This window comes from Chelonia mydas, chromosome 8, assembly GCF_015237465.2.
Source record: "Chelonia mydas isolate rCheMyd1 chromosome 8, rCheMyd1.pri.v2, whole genome shotgun sequence".
NCBI classification, from domain to species: Eukaryota; Metazoa; Chordata; order Testudines; family Cheloniidae; genus Chelonia; species Chelonia mydas.
In genome coordinates this window covers 65,448,790-65,470,010 of record NC_057854.1, presented here as the reverse complement: position 1 = coordinate 65,470,010, position 21,221 = coordinate 65,448,790, and the positions used below count along the sequence as shown (strand labels likewise).

At 41.9% G+C, this 21,221-nt stretch overlaps 1 protein-coding gene across 1 annotated transcript; it reads right to left on the bottom strand.

The window, feature by feature from the left end:
• Positions 1 to 9,839: 9,839 nt before the first annotated feature.
• Positions 9,840 to 10,340, bottom strand: LOC102936260 (ferritin heavy chain). The gene has a single exon (XM_007055228.4). The coding sequence runs from the start codon at positions 10,275 to 10,277 to the stop codon at positions 9,840 to 9,842; it is 438 nt and encodes a 145-aa protein (XP_007055290.1). The 5' UTR covers positions 10,278 to 10,340.
• Positions 10,341 to 21,221: the final 10,881 nt, after the last annotated feature.

The window sequence follows — 21,221 nt, the reverse complement described above, 5'->3', positions numbered from 1 at the left end:
AGTGTCCAACCACCTCATAAAAACAGCTGATGTTGCATGACAATAGACTTCAGGGGCTGAAGATGCCACAAGAACTAGCCTTCTCATGGTATTTCCTGGCTTACAACTAGGCTTCTCTTCCTCTTTCTGTCTGAGGTTAAGACTGAGCATCTTTTCCTGGAGTCATGAAAATGACCTCAGAAACGGAAAGAGACCAGGCCATCCATTAGTTTGTCAAACTCCATAGGCTACACAGGTCCATATGATTCTTGCCATTGCAGGTTATACTCGAGTTTGTGCAGGACCCCAATTATCCACTCTATCAGAAAACATTGCCCAAACACCTGATTGCTAGACCAAACTTTAGGTTCCTCGTATGCTGTTCCCATATGTCAATAAATCCAATAGCAAACACTGCTGGCCTTTGTTGGTAAATACAAGGAAACTATCTGAATTAATAGTCAGTTTTCTTTCTGAGAGGTAGGGCTTCTTTTCATTGTTATATATTGTATCACATCGCTCTAGACTATCATGGGAAGTGACAACACATTAAAATCAAATCAGTTTATTTTAGAAGTTATTGCTTTGGAATGATGTTTACTCTAAAATGGGAGTACAATTGGCTACACCGAATAATTTGTAAATTGAACCTCAGAGAATTCCTGAGACGTCTTATAGGCTGCAGGAAATGTTTTGATAATTCCATGTTATCACTTTACATTGAAGATTATGTGTGACAGATATGGCAATTTCCTGCAATATTCTTGAAAAAACTTTATTGTATTAAGTTTATGTATTACTGTGTGCTAGGGTTGTATGTAACATCTCTGGTGGGGAGATGTGATTGATGTAACATAGACTTCAAAAGACTATTGAAAATGTACCAGACAAGTATGGACTTTTGGGATAACAAGTGTTAACTGAATTTCTTGGAAATTCCCTAGGGAGAAGTTAACGCAAATTACCCAACTCTGGTTATGCAAAAACCAAGCCCATTGAAGCTATACTCTGAGGAGAGAGTCTTAGTTTTCTGATTACCTGTTACTGAAGGCCAAGATCAAAGGCACAAGCAGTATAAAGAAACACCTGCTCTACCGAGCCTGTGCTCTGAATAGAGACAGCAATGAACCTGTAACCCTGGGGAAAAGCCAGTCGTGGGTTTTGAAGGACTGATACCTAGCAGAGCCTGAGGTTGGAGTTGGGGTGACCTGTGGTAAGCTTTTTAGCATGCATATAGATTCTTTTAGTGTTTTTAATATGATGCAATGCTTTCGCCTTAAGAATAAATGTGCTTGCTTATAACGAGTTGTGTGATAACTTATAACTGTGGGAAATATACTAGGCACAGCCTCTAGAGAGAAAGCAAAGCTCAGATACTGGCCTTTTAGGCAGTCTGGTAGGCTGGGAATACCACAGTATAAGCACTGAACTTTGCAGCCTGGAAAACCTCTGGTCAGGAGAGAGCAGCAGGTATCCACATAGGAGAGGTGATGGCTGTGAGCCGGAAACCTTTAGGTGCATCCCCTTGGTGGACCACAAGGTGGGAATATAGGTACAGTTGTCCTGAACTATGACAACATGTTCAATAAAAATCCTGAAGTCTCTGCCATCACTGTCTTCATTCTAGAGGACTTTGCAAACAAATGTCTGTTTTCTCTCAGCATGCTGGGCTTGATCCTGCTCCCATTGAAGTTGATTGGAAACTTTCCTTTAATTGTAGTGGGAGTTGTTTTGGGTTGTTACTTAGAATCTGTTACATGATTTTCGTCATTTCCTTGTTTTAGGGAAACAAACATTCATCTATTTTTGATAAAGTGTCAGATGATGCTTAGTCATCTATTGCTCAAGATATTAAAGAAATGTATCATAGAAGTACACAGCAATGTTTTTGGTATAAAGTTAGGAATACTGTCCTGTCTATAGCAATACCATTTTGAGATTTTTCTTCAGAAATTTTTCTTCAGAAATGTGTGTTCAGAAACACTAGTTACAGTGCCATCAATTACAACTTCAAAATTTCCTTTTAAGTACTGATTGTTATTTATTATTTCTTTTCCAGTAGGACCTAAGAACCCCAATCAAGGATCAGGGCCCTATTGTGCCAAGCACTGTACAGAAAAGTAAAGAGATTATCACTGCCCCAGAGAGCTCACACACTGCATGTCAGACAGGCCGTACCAGCTGGATGAAACAGATAAACTCTGTGGGGCTAGGACAGGGTGGATGACACAATGATAAAATGAACACAGAGTTAGTAAAAAAGAAGTCACAACTCACCACTTATTTAACCAATGCCATGCAGGAGCATGTTAACAGGCATAACGGGAGACGAAGCTTTTAAAGAAGGATTGAGCTGGTGGCTTTATTAATTATGATGAACTTTTTCCCGTGCAACCAGGTGGCAGGGGAGAACATGTGCTTGAGGGAAAAGCAGACTGGTGGGTGATTAAGGCTGCCATGATTGGCAGAGCAATGGTTGGAATCAATGACTCCACAAGGTTGTAGATCTGCATTATTCTCTGAAGCCTTGAAAGAACAGATTAAAACAGAGATTTTAAAAAGTGAAACCTTTCAATCATTTATTTTAGAAAGTTGCCTGTTACTTAAAAGCTAAACCAGGTTTTGTCAACACAGTAAACAGATATACTGTACTTCTCTGAACTCACCCAAACTGAGAACTACTTGGCCAGTGGCCTGCATTAGGTGAGTGCACCTCCAGGAGAGTCTGGGCTGCAAGAGGGTTTAGGCCTCAAGAGGTACAGTGTTGCCCCAAGTTTTGCAGTGCACTTGAGAATACAGGCTGCACCATCCATTAGGCTAGTACAGCTTGCATTACTCTCTGCGCTTGCACAGCTCCATGAACTGGGGTGTCTGGAGGGTGAAAGGACATGCCCTTCTCCCGTCCCCACTTGCCTTAGGGTAGATTGAGCACGTGAGGGCACTGGAAGGAGAGAGCAGTCCCTGCACTTATCCAAATGTAATGACTGCAACTGTCCCTCTGCTTTTTATTGGCAGCACAAGGGCAGGGGCAGCGAGTTGTTTGGGCCCATGGTGCCCCGCATCCAGCAAATTCAGGGCTGGGGAGGGGCCCCCACTCCCCTGGAGCTCGCTGCTGCCGGTGTGGAGAGGGCTGGGGGCGGGAAGGAGCCTGCCTGCTGCACCCCAAACTCCTCATCCCTGGCCCAGCCCCATGCCCCGCACCTCCTCCCATGCACCAACCCTCTGTCCCAGCCTAGAGCCCGCACCCAGCACCCAAGCTCCCTCCCAGAGCCTGCACCCCACTCCCTCCCAGAGCCTTAGGCAGATGGGGGTGGGGGGTTGGACCTATTCTGGGCACCACCAAAAATTATACAATCCTGCTGCCCCTGCATCAGAGGAGTGTCCAGAGGGTCTTTGTATTCCACCTTCACTTTTCCCTGCATGTAAAGATGACTAAACTTCCCCTGGGGCCTCATCTGTTCCCTCTTCCTGAATGGCCACTCCATCTCTTGTATCTCAGAAGGGATATAACAAACTATGCCTGCCACAAAGAATCAACTAAACTTCAAGAGCTCTTTGCAGAGTTCCAGCAGCTACTAATACATGAACTGGAAGAAAAGTGCCATCTTGTTGCACTACTCATCTGGCTTTCTCAAGCATTCAACTCTATCTCTTCTTTATATTGCTCTCATTCCCTAACTCATTCCCTGCCAATTATTTATATCCCCTTCTCCCTTGGGATTCAGGGGCTAGCTGCAACATCAGCATTCTCCTAAGGAACTCCTGTGTTCAAGCTTTGTCTAGCTGCCAAGTAGCTTGCATCCAGAGTATTAGATGGCCAACTCCCTTTGCAATTCTGACTGTGGGGGCAAGGGCATCTGGGTGTATAGGACAATGATTTAAACACCAACCCCTGCTGCTTTCCACAAACCATGTACAGTTCCTCTGCCCTACCACATCTATTTTAAAAACCCAAAATTATCCGAGTAATAAATATTGTATTTTTAAAATAGTTAAAAATTTATCTGCCACTTTAAAAGCTGTTTAACATCTATCAAATTCTTATATATTATTTAACATTTTGGAAATCTTCACGTAAAATATATATTTATGCACATTAAAATTTAATTGTACTCTTTTTATATTCGTTTATAATCTTTTCAGTCCATTATGACTATCAGCCAGGACCCTGCCACTACTATGAAATGTTGACTTCACGTGATTTATATTTCATGTCTAAATTACCTACTTCCAAGTAGACAAAGATGCCCTTGTCAAACTCAATACACTTTCTGATGTCAGCAGCATCATTTGCTTAAATCATGATGGACAGATGGGACTGATTTAAGTTTCTCATTTGGATCCTTTTTTCCAAAAGTGGAAGATCAGAAATATGAAATGTGGACACTTACTGTAATGCGATTATAGACAAAATCCATGATTTTATTGTAAAACTACAGGACATTACCTTTGGGATTCTACAAGGGTAAAAGGAGGGTCTTAGATAGTACCTACATGAGGGAGCATGGTACCAATGCTAAGACCACAGAGGCTAGACCTAAAGGTATATATTGTTGAAGCTGCTTACTTAAGTCCAATTTATGCCATCTTTAACTATCTTGAGTATTGCCTTACTTTGCAAGTAGAGTCCCACTAAAATCAGGGAGACTACTCAAGGAGTAAGGTACAAATCATCTTGAGTAAGATGGCAGAACCTGGCCCGCTAGTTATGAGAAGAAAGTGACAAATATGTTCATACCATCTTTCTTATTTACTGTTGTAAAGAATTTCCAACGACTGGATGGGAGCAGAATTACTTGGCTCTGTGCCACAAGCACTATACTGCTAGTAAGTAATGGAGATATTCCTTTAGCTCAAGTGGCAAGAGCCTGTGCTTTTGGTGCAAAAGGATCTGAGCTCTTTACCTGCTGCAGCCATGAAGTTCTGAGTGGCTGTGGGGTGCAGCACAGGGACACATTTTCAGGCCTGGTCTACACTACAAAGTTAGGTCGACATAAACCGCGTTCGGTCAATTTAATAACGTATGTGTCTACACTACTGAGTCCCTTCCATTGACCTAAAGGGCCTGTAAAGTCGACTTCTGTACTCCACCTCCACAAGAGGCGTAGCACTTGATTCAACATCAACGGGTCGCCATAGGGCTAGTGTAGACACTGTGTTGTGTAATTCAAATGACTTGGCCTCCAGGAGGTGTCCCACAGTGTCCACTCTGGAGAGCGCTTTCAACTCCACAGTATGTCAGCCAGGTACGTAGGAAACAACCACCCCCGTTAAAGCTCCAGGAACTTTTGAATTTTCATTTCCTGTTTGATCAGCGTGGAGAGCTTGCCAGCACAGCTGATCATGGATGCTTAATGCCACAAACGTGCTCCAGCATGGAGTACACAGGAGGTGCTGGAACTTATTGTTGCGTGGGGAGAAGAGTCTATGCAGGCAGATCTCCGATCCAGCAAAAGAAACACTAACACTATGCCAAAATCGCACAGGGCATGGAGGAGAAGGGGCTACATCAGGGACATGCAGCAGAGCCACGTGAAAATAAAGGAGCTTTGGCAAGCATACCATGCTTGCTGTGCTATGGTGTCTGTGTAGGTAACCCAGGCTTAGGGAAAAAAGGTGTGAAAAAAGCTTGGTTTCTTTGCTGTTGATTTCAGGGAGGGAGGGACGCAAGTGCATCATGGGATGCTAACGCCATGTTCCCATAACCACCCGTGCAAATGTTTTGGTCCCATGAGACATTGCAAACCCAACCCAAAATTCCACTCATCTACAAGCACTGTGGGATAGCTACCCACAGTGCAGTGCTCTGTGTGTCGATGCAAGCCCTGCTAGCGAGGATGCACTCCGCCAACACAATGAGCATAGTGGAGACATGCAAGATCGACTTGCTTAAATCGGAGGCTCAATGTTGACTTACATAAAATCGACTTAACTTTGTAGTGTAGACATGGCCTCAGACTCCTGAGTGGCTGCAGAGTTGTTACAGTACTTCTGTAGAACAATCAGATCTGAATTAGATATTGTCATCTTCTTTATATTTACTTAGCAATTTTCCAGCCCTAACAACACACAGCAAAAACATTAGCCAATCCTGTCTCCTTCATGGAATTAATCTGAATACAGTCATATGTTATGCTCTTGAATAGAAAAATTGTCCTATTTAATTGATTTTTGTGCCCATCCTCTTCTCCCTTCACTTTGTCATAAACACTATAGCCGCAATATAAAATACTGCTTATGTATCGGCTAGCATGAAACTGGTCTTGGATGGTTGGGTTTGTGGGTAAGGGGTGGGTTCTTCCATGTAATTAAGACTTTTTTTAAACACAAACACGAGGCCCAATTCTCCTCTCTCTGATACTGAAAGTTTAAGAGTAATGTCTATGGAGTTACACTATTGTAAACTGGGTATAAATGAGAGGAGAACTGAGCCCATTATTTGGTAAGAAAGAAAAAAGACATTTGACTGTAAATTTCCAATATACAATTATATTTGTTTTACAAGTTAATTCACATTTAATTCTTTTTAAATGTACTTTAAACAGACTTTTCTATTAACCAGTATCGGGATGTTAGTAGAAGTTGAACCACCATCTGTCACTAATTCTCCTAGTGGGTATACCTAAGATTAGGCAGATCTGATTAATTTAGATCTTTAGCAGTTTGGCCTTGGTTTTCTGCGTACTGCACCTTTTAAAACTTAAAAGCTCAAAAATCCACAGAGGCAGGAATCCATTGTGTGTCTACTTCAACGCAGCCATCACAAAGGAGATACAAACACTGTGAGCCCTGTCCTGGAGACTGTACTTCTGTGCTTTCTTGTTTGGTTATAAAGCAGCAATCATTCTGACTGAAAATATCAGTTTGCTTTCTGTATATGGAAAAGCAGATCAGGATAGGCTTTTCCCACACTGTTTTAAGCTTGACATTGATACAGTATGATCTTTACACAATAGTGTCAGTAAACTGAATATACACCAGCTCACTTTCATAGGTCACTAGCCTCCACTGAATTCTACCTTATTTAAAATATTTTTACAAGGATGCGTAAACATTTTTTTATTCACCCCAATATTAATAGATATGAGTTCTGAGTGTATGATTCAGATCTGAATTTCAAGCACAGAAAATCGGTATAACAGTTGTTTGCCATTAATGACAGGATCCTGGAAGGATACAATATTATGCAAACACCAGAGCAACCCAAATGGCATTACAATTACTTCTAGGAAGGATAAAAGGGAAATAGGAGTTCACAATGTAAATTTGGTCTAACTGAAACACCCAAAATCCCACCATTAGTCATTTAGCCTTTTAAACCATTAGTAATGACTTTAACTGTCATTCCCATAGAAGAAGTTCTTTAATTTCTGATTTGTAGAGGATCACTCACCATACATAGATGTACAAAAATGAATGCCTATGCTGAATTATTGCATCTGTCAAAAAGAATGTATATAGCTTGTCTGCATCTAATTATGTTGTAAGACCTTTTCATTAAAAGGAAATTGTCCGTTGAGTGGTTTTCATGGTTTGAAAGGTCAGATATACGTTAAAAGTGACAGAAAGAGCTTAACCAATATGCCCTGGAAAGAGAGGAGACAGAATAAAATAAAATCAAGATCAAGCTTCATAAGGTGTCTTTCTGAAGAAATGGATCATTGCACACTAGTAGCAGGAGACAATTAAAAAAACAAAAAGAAAAGCCAACAACCTGTTAAGGTTGAGCTGTCCCAAATACCCAAAGGAGGTCTGAATTGTGATGTGGGGTACTAGGCACAATCCAACAACTGAAACAGTTTGAAGATTCAGCACTATTCCACCAAGAATAGTCATGAGAAATGGATGTGTAAGTAGGAGGCAGCTGAATACCCATTCAGGAAAAAATAAGGTTCCCAGCAAGTTTTCAGTTTGGACTGTATGCCATTATATTGCCTGCAGCAACAGAACAGGGCAAGAAAGATCCCTTACAACAACCACCCAAAAGAGAAACTTCCTACTCAGGAAAAGTACTTTTTGTCTGAAGTATATGGGCTGAGAAATGTGTTGATGTCTAGGCAAAATGGGTTGGTTGCACTATGTATGCGACTCTACCTTTTATGGTATTTAACATTTCTACTGAAGCAATTCAAATTCATGTCTGGTATCCTGCTAATTTGTCTGCTTTCTAAGATGAAGGTCTTGAGTGATCATATTTGATTTGCTATGATGTTAATGCATAACTGTTCAATATTGAAATTAGCTATGGCTCGAGTGTGTGACACTAGTTAAGGCTAAATGATTATGACTAGGTAATTAAATAATAGGTTTTTTTTTCCTACAACACATCACATCAGAAGTTTAAATATGTATGAACTGTGGGACAAAGGAAAAGAGTTCAACTGTTTTCTGTACTGAAAAATCTCATGGAAATTACTATTTTGTGTAACTTTCGTAAAAAATAAAAGATATTTGGGAAGAGGGGAAAATAAGCAGGATAACTAATGTCTTCTGCATTTTCCACAGTATGCATCCGATGAAGTGAGCTGTAGCTCACGAAAGCTTATGCTCAAATAAATTGGTTAGTCTCTAAGGTGCCACAAGTACTCCTTTTCTTTTTATGGACAGTGAAATACTTTATCCATGAAGAATATTGTTTTCTTTCACTTCCCTTCCTTCTAAACAGCTGGCTTCAAGGAACAAAACTTAGCAAGTCTGAGGTGTAGGAAACCAGATAGCACATTCTGTAGCAGAACAGGAAATATAAGGCTCAATGTGTTTGAGGTTAAGATTAATTCCCGACTTCCTCTGGGGCTATTTTAAGCAGTGGCAAATGATAGCATGCTTTCTTGGAAGAAAAATGACAGATGATCAAACATTGAATATGATCTGTATGTCAACTATTTGTACCACTGTGATAGGTCTTTCCTTGAGGCATTGAGCAGGGAAGTATTTTGACATAGTGTCTCCTACTAACCCTCATCTGTGTTTATTCAAAACATACTGGTAACTGGGAAAAGCTGAAGCACTGCCTGAGGATAATTGGCTGAACTAGCACATGCCTGCAAAAGAAGGGCAGCTGGAGCTGGCTTTGTTTTGGACTGTCAAAGGTTAACCTCTTACTGCCACCTCCGCCTCTTCGAGCGACAGCAGGCACCTCACTCACCTCCTGTGTCATTCTCTGGGTAGACCAGATGCAAAGGGGGATGTAAAGCAGTCTAAAAATAAAGGAAAATACTCCCCCAACCCACTTGCTCTTGTAAGGGTGAGGGAGGCACTCTCTCAGTCCCCACAGGCAGTCCCAGGCCGGTCTGCACTGGGAACTCACATCAGCATAGCTACATCTCCTGGGCAGGTGGATTACCTATGCCGACAGGAGAACCTCTGCTGTTGGTATAGGCAGAACCTACTCTGGCACTATAGTGGGGCAGTGGTTTGACCTTCAGTTCCTGCTCCTCAGTGCAAGGAAAGGTCAGGGCTTAATCAACTCCCACAAAAATCAACCCTCAACTTGTATGGCAAAAGATGCTCAGTATATTGCCGTCACATTTAGGGCCAGATTTTCAAAAGAGCGCACCGCTCACAACTGGAGTCATATATTCAAGAGTTCTGCTTCCATTTAGACACCAAAGTTCAGCACCCATTAAGACTCCAACTTGTGGGGTGCTGAGCTCTTCTGAAAATCTGACCCCAATTGTGAGCGCTGAACAACAGAAAACCTGGCCTTTGGGGTGTTATTCCCATACAGTTAAAGCCAGATATCTTTGTTGCAGTGATCTAGTTAAGTCAATACTACTATTTTGTATGATTGTAAAGAGCATAATTAATGTGGGCTTATTTTTCCTCGTATTATGTTTTAAAAGCCTCCTTGTAGAACTAATTTAATTAGAGTGTGAGAAGAGGAGGGTCAGGAGCTTGGCAATGAAATCACACAAATGAGGGTCATTCTTGTCAGTTGCCAGCTTGTGCAGATCAAGGAGTGACTGGTTCACATTCTTTTCCAGGTGCAAGGCACATTCCATTGCTGTCAACCCATTCTCCCAATCATCACGATCTGGTTTCTTGATGTCCTGCAAAAAGATGCGACCGCCCCTCTGGTTCTGCAGCTTCATGAGTTTTTCAGCATGCTCACGCTCCTCGTGGGACTGGTGCAGGAAATACTTGGCAAAGTTCTTTAGAGCCACAGCATCCCGGTCAAAATAGAAAGACATGCTGAGGTACACGTAGGAGGCGTAGAGCTCCAGGTTGATCTGGCGGTTGACGGCCGCCTCGCAGTCCTGGTTGTAGTTCTGGCGCACCTGGGATGGAGACGAAGACATGGCGCTGCTGTTCCTGCTGCTACGGGAGCCGAGAGGATACAAGGGTTGGAGGCAGAGGTGGCGTACTATAGCAGCCCACAGAAAAGAACAGAGTTTCACAAGTGATTTATTAAGTTTGTTGTGTAATTTATACCATTTATACCTCTCAGAATTTACAAGGGTTCTTGGTTACTAGTGAGCACAACAAAAAAACCCACAGATCATAAAAAGTTAGGAGGTATTTTCTATAGTAATTTTGTATCAGGTTTCTCTCTATTCTGAGTCTCCTTAGCACATCTGGAAGTCTCTGTTATGGGAGGTAGGAGAGTGGGAAGACTACTTTTTATCTACTTCCCACTCTTAGTATTTATGACTTTTTTTTTTTTTAACTGGACTGCGAACATCCACAAACATCCAGGCTGAATGTTGCCATGCCAATAGAAATGGACATTACCTACCTTCCAGGACTAGTTTAATATCAGTTGATAATCATAAATAGTATAAGATTTTTACATTTACATATACTAATCTTCACACCAGAAGTGGTTGTATGCTTATCTGAACAGAGAACAAAAGCAATATCATGTGACTTCGCTGGCCACTCATAATTCGGGTCCTACCAAATTCACGACCATGAGAAATGCGTCAAGAACCATGAAATCTGGTCTCCCCCTGTCAAATCTGGTCTTATGTCCCTTTACCCTATACTGTACAGATTTCATAGGGGAGACCAGCATTTCTTAAATTGGGGTTCCTAATCCAAAAGGTAGTTGTAGGGGTCACAAGGTTATTTTAAGGGGGGGGGTCGCAGTATTGCCACCCTCACTTATGCGCTGCTGCCTTCAGAGCTGGGTGGTCAGAGAGTGGCAGCTGCTGAGGGCCCAGCTCTGCAGGCAGCAGTGCAGAAGTAAGGATAGCAGTACCATACCATGCCATCCTTAGAGCAGTGCCAGCAGCAGAAGTATCTTCAGAGCTGGGCTCCTGGCCAGCAGCCGCTGCTCTCCAGCTGCCCGGTTCTGAAGGCAGCGCTACCACCAGCAGCAGCACAGAAGTAAGGGTAGCAGTACCGCTGTCCAGAAGAGCATCACCCAGCATCATGAGTCAAAAAGGTCCTGCAAGTGACAGTGGAGCGCCTAGCAGTAGCAGTATCACTAACAGCAAGAAAACCATTCGTTTGGATACTAAATTAGACATTTTAAGGTGTTTTGATGCAAGTGAGCATGCAGTAGACATTGGCATCACTCTAGATCTTACTCCTACCACTGTGAGAACAATTCAGAGTATTGCTGAAAAGATCAGGGCTAGTGCTCGGTGTGTAACACCGCTTAGAGCTACTGGAATAAGTCTATCAAGAAGTAGTTTGCTGGAAAACATGGAGTGTCTTCTCTCACTGTGAATCGAGGACCAAAACCAGCGAAACATACCTCTAAATTGGCTAGTGATACAAGCTAAGCAAAAAGTTTGCATGACAATTTGAAGAGAGTCCAAGGTGAAGGATCAGAGAGAGAGAGACTTTCACAGCAAGTCAGGGATGGTTTGATTGGTTCAGGAGGCACTTCCACATGCATAACATCAAGATGTCTGGTGAGGCGGCTAGTGCTGATACTGCAGCAGCTAAAAAATTCCCTATCGCAAGAAAATAATTGAGGAAGGTGGCTATTCCCCTAAACAAGTCTTCAGTGTCGATGAAACGGGCCTGTACTGGAAGAGGATGCCTGAGCGGACATATATTTCCCAAGAGGAAAAGACAGCACCCGGATTTAAAGCAGCTAAAGACCATCTAACCTTGCTTCTAGGTGGTAATGCTGCCGGAGACATGAAGATGAAACCGCTGACAGTGTACCAATCCAAAACATCACGTGCTTTCAAGGGATTTTCAAAATATAGCATTCCATTAAACTTGGCATTTCTGAAGCTCATGCTAGCCGCAACTCTCTGATTTGTAATATCATGTGTAAGTCCAGCTCTGTGGACACCATGCTAAGGCAGCATAAAGGCTGCTCCCATTATGCTTTCATACTAGCTTAACACCACACAGGAGAGAATTAGACTGAAGAACATTGAATATGTATTTGAATTGGAAAGTGTGGATTCTCCTGTTAAGCTGGTAGGGAATCAGGAGGTGATTTTTTTTGTTTTTTTAGTAATATAATTTCCATACACTGGGTGCTGACACTGCTGGAGGCAAAAATCATTTCACTTTTCATCAGAGTGCTATCAGGAGCCTTGGAAATGTCAGTGTTAAGTGCCATTATAAAATTCATGTTACCATTTATACAGTAAGAGATGAGTATCACGTGAGCCTTCACTGTGCTGCACTGAGCAAAATGGGTACCGTTTCTTTGTAAGCATTAAGCCTTCTGGGCCCCACTGCTGTGTATGTTTATGGGCGACAGTAGAATACATAGGTTTCTCCCTATGTGAATCGACCTTCACAGGGACCATGCTGTACAGCTATGGCACAAAACAGGCTAAATACACTGAACCTTCCAGTCCTCCCTCTCAGAATAAGAGGGAGCCACTGAATATAAAGCACTCTCTCTCGCACTCATTTCTTGGCAGGGATCTCAACTTTAGGCATCTCAAGTTCCAACAAAAGAAGCCATGGGTCAATCCAAAGCCACCACACAGAAGCAATTTGGCAAGAGCAATGTGTAGATATTTTATTCTTATTCTGAATCAGATGGGAGTCCATTACGAAAAAGGACAAGAGCAATCCTACACAGCTAAGGAAGGTAAACCTACAAGACAACCGGACAGTTGGATTCAGAATATTGACCAGGGTGAAATGGAGAAAATACTCTGACAAAATACTGTGCCTTAGTCAGACCCACTCATCTCACATATTGCAAAATGACCAGAATGAGCAATCCAAAGGGCAGTAGGTGACCACCTAAGGAGCAGGATACGCTGACATGGAGCTATGGCAAAAAATGAATAAGCCATGCAGGCTGGCACCATTTCATCCCATGACTTGCTTTGTCCACATTTCAGATTGTCAGCTATTGACATTTCGGCATATACAATTTAAGCCAATGCTAATGGTGATGCAATTGCAAGACAAGGCATGAATATCACTGCCTTCATGTTTAAAATCTCATTACAAAATAAATGAATGAATGTTCCAGCTGTGAATGTTCACACCCAGACACCAAAAGTTTAGGCAAGTCTATCAGATCAAAGGGGAGGTATACAACAGATCAGATGCTATTATAAAAGGTACTAATCCCAGTCAGGCTACATAGGGCTAAAATCGCTGATCCACTGCAGCCCTTTTGCACTGACTCCACCAACATAAAGGAGACAAGATACCACTCTAACAACTCCCAAGGAATTCTGGCAGGGACAGAGCTGGTGTAGTCAGACCTACGCCATGTCCTGCAGGACCCTCCATCTCAGGGGACGTGGAGGACAGATACATCAGGGGAAGGAATGGACGTGTTTGGGAATTCCTCTGTCCTTGCTATTTCCAGCTTTGGAATGGATTATATAGGCCATTGCTGCTGGAGTCCAAGTTTATGGTGTAACCTGAACCAGGGTCAGAGCAATTCCAGCATGTCCCAGGCTAGGCCTACTACAGTGTCACCTTTGTGCCTCCACCTCAATCCTTGTGTAAAGCATCACTCAGGTTCATGGACGAAGCGACCCTGTAGAATCTTCATAAGGACAAGGATAAAGGTGAAATTTTGAGCAATATATCACTATGAAGGTCCAATAGAAGTGGACTTCATTGTATTCACTAGAATGTCTCCATCACTCAGACAATTGAGATAACTACGAACAGTGACAGACTCACTAATGGCACAAGTAAAGAATTAATTGACTTCTTAGTTAGTGCAGCCAGAGATAGTATTGCTGGGCTTTAAATTTAAAAACTGGGGCTATATGCAAATAATTACATGCCAGAACTGGGTCTCTCTTGTATTTATTAAGATATTTAGTATATTTTTAAATGAGAAAAGGAGATTTAAAAATTAATCCTTTCATTATGTAGACTCTTTTATTGTTTGTCGGTTTGGCTAATGCAGAAACTTGCCAAGAGCTTTTGGAGTCAGTTAAGAAAACTGGTGGTGATCCCTTTGGCAGAGTACAGAATGTAGAGGCCTCATGAAGAAATTACGTGTTTGGGCATTGAATAGGATAGAGGAAACATCATTTCTCCCAGAGAATAGGAAATAAAACTTATGCTCAAGATTTGTGGTCCTGGCACCAAATACTTTCAAGCTAATCATAACATTTGGGGAGATTGCTGTCAGTACATAGAGGAACTCACGTGGGGGTGAGAGTTTTCACACTGCTTGGATTAATTCACAGTATTTAAACATATTGGTTCTTGATTCTTGTCTCATGTACACTGATGTAATTTCAATAAAGTTACTCACAATTTACACATGTGAATGAGAAGAGAATTTAGGTCCACTGTCTACAAGAGCTGGACTTACCAGTCTTTGGTATGTTGGCTTTGGATCAGCATCTAAATAAGTAACACTATGAAACAAAAACATTGTTCTCTAAGGGCAGGTCTACACTATGGCAGGGATTGATGCTCAGATCGATCCACCGGCCAACGATTTAGCGGGTCTAGTAAAGAGCCACCAAATTCACTGCAGATTTCTCGTCGGGGGTAGAGTACAGGGATCAACTGGAGAGAGGAGTAAGGTAAGTCGACGGGAGATTTTCTTCTGTCAACCCTCCATGGTGTAGACCCCACGGTAACTCAACCTAAGGTACATCGACTCCAGCTATGTTATTCACGTAGCTGGAGTTGCGTAGCGTAGGCTGACTTACCACAGTAGTGTAGCCATAGCCTAAAGGTGGTTGGTAGGTACTCGAAGAGTCCCACTCAGGCGTTATAGTAAGATTCAGAATGGTATGTAGAAACTGGGTGGTTCTAATTATAGGATAAGATAAATTTGTAAAAAGGCACAAAAGTAATTGTGCAGACTAAAGAGGATAATTGTGTGAGGCTTTAACTCACACTGAGCCTGTGTCAATTAGAAGACTCAGCATGGGCATTATAGCATGGAACTCCTGAATGCTATTGCTAGTTCTGCCACTAACTCTCTGGAAAGCCATGGGTAAGTCACTTAATCTTTCTACCTGGGTTTCCCCATTGCTAAAATGGGAATGTTAATATTGACCAACCAGCTCATGGACATATTGTGAAGATTAATTAGTTAATTGTAAAGTGTTTTGAGGAGATTAATACTTAGCTTAATATTAGTTAAAGCACTGCAAAATGCTAAAGTCACAGATGGAAAAATGCCAATTTCCATCAGTTGCATCAAGGCTGACCCTGGATTTAATGCCACAGATATGTGCAGTCTAGTTAAAAAAAATTAATATGATTATGACTAGACAGAGGAAATAAAATTAACTCTTTCCCATTTATCCATTTGGAATAGAAGAGAAACCGAAGTAGCTGCACTTTGTTTGGCCTGATAAAACCACAACCATATTAATAACTATGGGCCATATTTTGAGGGTTGCCGAGTAACTCCCAAGAAGCCCTATGTTTTCAGGTCCTGATCCAAAGCCTAACTAAGCCAGTGGAAAGACTCCCATTGACATCAGTGGGTTTTTGATCAGGTCCTCTGTGGGTTCCACAGGCAATCAGCACTAGAGCTGGTTGGAAAAATTCAGCCGAAACCCATTTTTGGATCAAATTTGCAAAATCTAAATGTGCTGTGGAGGAGGTTCAATTCTGACAAAGTTCTGTCACAACACAGGCAGAGAACTGGCAGAAGCCTACCTGCTAGGCAAGGTCCAATGGAAATCTACCTGTTCTCCTGCCAATTCACCAAACTGCCTTGGAGTCAGGGACTCCCAATCTTCCAAGTCCATGGCACTGGGGCAGCCCACCAGTCACACTGTCCCTGAGCCAGAGCTCCATTCCCTTTCAAAATCCTCCATGAAACAGAATTACCTTTTTGACCCAGATCTACTTAGCACCTTTCAGGATTAGGCCCCAACTACCTAGTAGTTGGTATTATTAATCTAAGGTTTTTACTGGACAGGCAATTCCGCACCCATGTGGCAAACCAATTGGTTTTTATATTTTATAAAACTATATTTTCCCCTGTGGGTCCGGGGACAGAATAGGCTCTCTGCTCCTCCTGCATGTCGTAAGAGGCGACTAAAAGGGGGCTGCCTGGAAAGGGATGGGCTCTGCCAGGTTAGAAATGTGCCCAAGACACACCATATGATGAGCAAGTCAACCATGTCCATACCAGATTGATCGCAGCCCGGGTTGATAATGACTGCACCATCCATCTCCCACGAGGGCGGACACAACAAATATACTATTGGTGTAACCCCAACAAAGAGGATCCGTGGAAGAGATTACATTCCATGAGGCTATGGTGATGTTAGGACATTGAGACAAATAGGGAGACTGAAAGAACTCACGTACGAAATGGAACAATACATCTGGCACCTTCTAAGAATCTCTAAGGTCAGATGGAAGAACTTTGGAGGGGTACTAACAGAAGGAGGCCATATACTCTATTACAGTGGAGAGGACAAACATGTCAACAGCATAGGATTTCTTGTGCATAAAGATATCAAGAATTCAGTATTAGGTTGCTGCCCAATGTCCAGCAGGTTTATTTCCATCCATCTAAAGACAGTACCGTTTAATATCACAGTGGTACAAATCTACGCCCCTACAATAGCCTAGGACTATGAGCAAATTGAAGATTTTTACAATCACCTCCAAATCATCATCGATAAGGTACACAAGAAAGATATCGCAAAAAGAAAAGGCGTACTTGATTGTACAGGGAGGTTGAAATGCTAAAGTGGGTACTGACGCATAGGCAGATTGGTGAGATTATTGTGGCCCTTTCTGTAATGCGGTAACCATTACAGAAAGAGGATTGAGACTTTTGGAGTTTGCCAGCTATAACAATCTGGTTCTTGCAAACACATTAGGAGCACATAAAGCATCCAGACGATCAATGTGGCACATACTCAATGGTCTACATCACAGCTAGATCGACTACATCATGGTGCAAAACTGATTTCGTTCTGGAATTAACAGATCTAAAACAAGGAGCTTCCCCACTGCTGATATTGGAAATGATCACAACCCTGTGATGCTAAATTTTTGGCTGCAGCTAAGGAAAATGGTCAGGCCAAAGTTCACCAGAACCAAAGTTTGACTTAGAAAAACTCAGAGCCCAAAACATTGCAGAGTCATTCCAAGCAAAGATTGGTGAAAAATTTGCCCCGCTGCTTGCTCTAGAGGAAGATGTAGAAACAATGACCAACAATTTCGACACTGTAATGAATGAGGCAGCACTGGACATCCTTGGGAAATATCATAAGACCACAAAACAATGGGTCACAAATGAAATACTACAAATGTGTGTGACAATAGAAGAGAACTTGAGAGACAAGAACAGCAATGAGGGAACTGATACATACAGAGTGATTGGCAGAAAGATCAAGAAAGGAATGAGGGTGGCCAAGAAGATATGGATTGAAAAACAATGCTCTAAAATTGAAGAGTGTATCAATAATAAGAATAGCAAACGAGCCTTCCAGGTTGTAAAAGATCTGACAAAGGAAAGACGGACAAAACTAATGCAATTCAAGACAAAGAAGGGAACAGTTTTACAGAAGAAAGGAACATCATCAATAAGTGGACAAACAACTGCTCTGATCTATACAGCCACCAGACAAATAGAGATCCTAGTGTCTTAGCCCAGATTCGACAGAGGAGGATGACTTTCCAATACTGTACTGCATGAAGAAATGGAGACAGCTGTGAAATCACTCAAGAACAGAACGGCTGGGATGTTGTCAATACCTGTAGCCTAACTGACGAAATTCAGAGGAGAAATAGTAATAGATGTACTCAGCAAGATCTGCAACAAGATCTGGCAGATGGGTGAGTGGCCCTCCATGTGGACACAGTCACTACTCATCATTCTGACAAAGAAAGGCAACCTGCAATTGTATCAAAATTACCGGACCATAAGCTTAATTAGCCATCCCAGCAAAGTGATGTTGAAAGTCATATTGAACAGATTGAAGCCACAAGCAGAGAATATCATTGCCGAAGAACAGGCTGGCTTTTGTGCTAGAAGAAGTACCACAGAACAGATTTTCAACCTTCGTGTTCTATATGAGAAGTACTTACAACAACATCTACCACACCTTTATTGACTTCAAGGTGGTGTTTGGCAGAGTATGGCATGAAGCTCTCTGGGCAACCATGAAGAAGTACAATGTTGATCGTAAGCTTATTTTTACCATCAAACAACTTGTATGCCAAGGCCACCAGTGAAGTTCTCATCAATAGCACAATAGGAGAGTGGTTTTGCACCACTGGAGGAGTCCGGCAAGGCTGCCTTCTTTCGCCCACACTGTTCAACATCTACTTGGAGCGCATAATAACTGATATCGAGCAGATCACATATGCACAGTCAGCACTGGGGGCGAACAATCTCAAATCTTCAGTAAGCTGATGACATTGATGGCCTGGCAAGCAGCAAAGATGAACTTGCCAACCTTGTGAAATGATTGGATGAAACCTCCGCAAAATACAGCATGGAAATCAGTGCAGAGAAAACCAAGCTAATGACAAACAAACATGACGGGATCCGCTCACATATCGTTATCAGTGGACAAGAGCTGGAGACAATGAAACAGTTCAGGTATTTGGGGGCAATCACTGATGAAGGATCCAAAGACAGAAATTCTGGCAAGAACTGCACAAACAGTAGCAGCAACAAAGCTAAAGCCAATTTGGAGAAATAAGAACATCTCCCTGGAATCCAAACTGAAACTACTGCACTCATTGGTCATCTCCATTTTTCTGTATGCGTGTGAGACATGTACCCTTATGGCAGAACTTGAACAGAAAATACAGATAGTAGAGATGAGATAGTTCAGTAAAATCCTGGGCATCTCCTAAGAAGAGCAAGCTGAAGTGGTACAGTCATGTAACAAGATCATCTGCCCTATCCAAGATCCAAGGGTCAGTACAGGGGAAGAGGTAGACAGAAGAAGAGATGGATTGACAACATAAGAATGGTCAGGAATGGAATTCGTGGAGATTCAAGCACTGACACCCAATTGTCAGGGGCGGAGACAATTGGTTTATTGCTCATCAGTGATGGTGCCCCAATGACCAATGTGGTTATGGGAGTGGTGATGATGATGATGAACTCTACATTATACATTTACTATCAACTGTACTGGGTCTTTACTTGGTTTATCTGCTCTACTATTCAAAGAAATATAGTGGACCTAATTCTCTGGGGCCCTGTACCCTGGGTAATCATTTCCACCCATGTGCAAAGTACTACTACTCTGATTTGGTACCATTGTACACCCACTAGACTCACATAGCAGCCGTGTACAAGATGGCACAAGATTTAAAACAGAGAGTCAGGGCCAACAAGTGTAGGAAAGGAAGGGTACACTAGGTACTGAAAAATCACAGGGCATTCACTTGTAGTTCTTTAACTTTTATTTAACACAGACAAAGGTTCCAAGTATTTAGGCTATGCTGCTTATACCAAGATTTAAAATCCTACTGGAGACAAGGCACAGTAGTTTTCACCTTGATGTACCATCACCCCTGCCCTCCTGGGGCAGACCTCATATCCATCAAGGTAAAAACTACCTGTGTCTTGTCTCCACTATGATTTTACAGTATGATAAATAAAATTGATGTAAAAAGACACCTATATTTCTGATTGATCAAGAGAGTAACTCCAATAGCTTCTGAGAATTCTTCTCTCCAAGCAGTGGCCAACATAGCTCTGCCAGTAAGACCAAGTGCAACCATCTAAGAGTTTGCAAAAAGAAAAGGAGTACTTGTGACACCTTAGAGACTAACAAATTTATTTGAGCATAAGCTTTCGTGAGCTACAGCTCACTTCATCTAAGAGTTGTAAGCAATTTCCACCTTTTGACCTAAAGCACTTGTACACAATAAGAAAAGACAGAAGTGCCGCTTCCTGAAGTAATAAAATATTGTGCAATTACGGTATCTAATATTTCAATGCATTCCCTGTCCAGATATTGATACGGTCCTCATCTGTATAGTTTTCAAGTACTTTCCATTATTTAAAAGTTGATGATGGTATTTTTCCTCTCTCTTCCCTCCCGCTGCCCCCATTTCCTGCCACAAAGAAGCAGGCTTAGTTTGGGGGGAGGTAGGACATGATAGTACAGACACAAAGATTCTGTGATTAAAATAGGTTTTAATGGGAGATATTTTCCCCCTGAGAATACAGAGAGCTGCATCCAGTGAGCCTGATTCTCCTTGACTCTAAGGCCCCTGTACACCACTCTGGCACTGTAGAAGGGCTTTAGCCCATATTAAGGATCATTTACAATGCCAGAGTGGTGTAAAGGGGCCTTCATGTATTTGAGAGTTAGGCCCTAGAAGATACTTAGTGCATTTAATCCAAAATTGGCATTCTTCAAATTTTACAGCAATATCACTTAACTCTTCATACACCTATTTGTGGGAAAAAATAGTATATGATCATGTAATTAAAGACTAAATCATAATGCACATGCAGAAGGTGGACAAATTAATGTGGCACAGGCCACCTTAGTTCTGGCATTTCCTAAATTTTGAGTGTTTGACTTTGTAACCTTAATAATATTCTTTTACTGCAGGCAGTGTGTACACACGCACACACACTCACTCTGTGCACTCCTGCACAGGGCTGTTTTCATTAAAATGGCACTGTAAAATTCTAATACTGAATCTTTGTCATTATGAACTAGGGCTCTGTCAGCTACTTAGTTATTAAAGTTTTAATGACACAGCAATTAAAGTTATTTCTGTAGACTTGAATATCTGTGTGGGGGAATTGAGGGGGGATTCTTTGATTGTTTTACACAGAGATGGGTGTTTAATGGTACATCTGGTCTCAGATTTCACTGAGCAATCTTAACTGTAACTTCAAGATTTTTGTTTTGCTATTAAAAAAACTA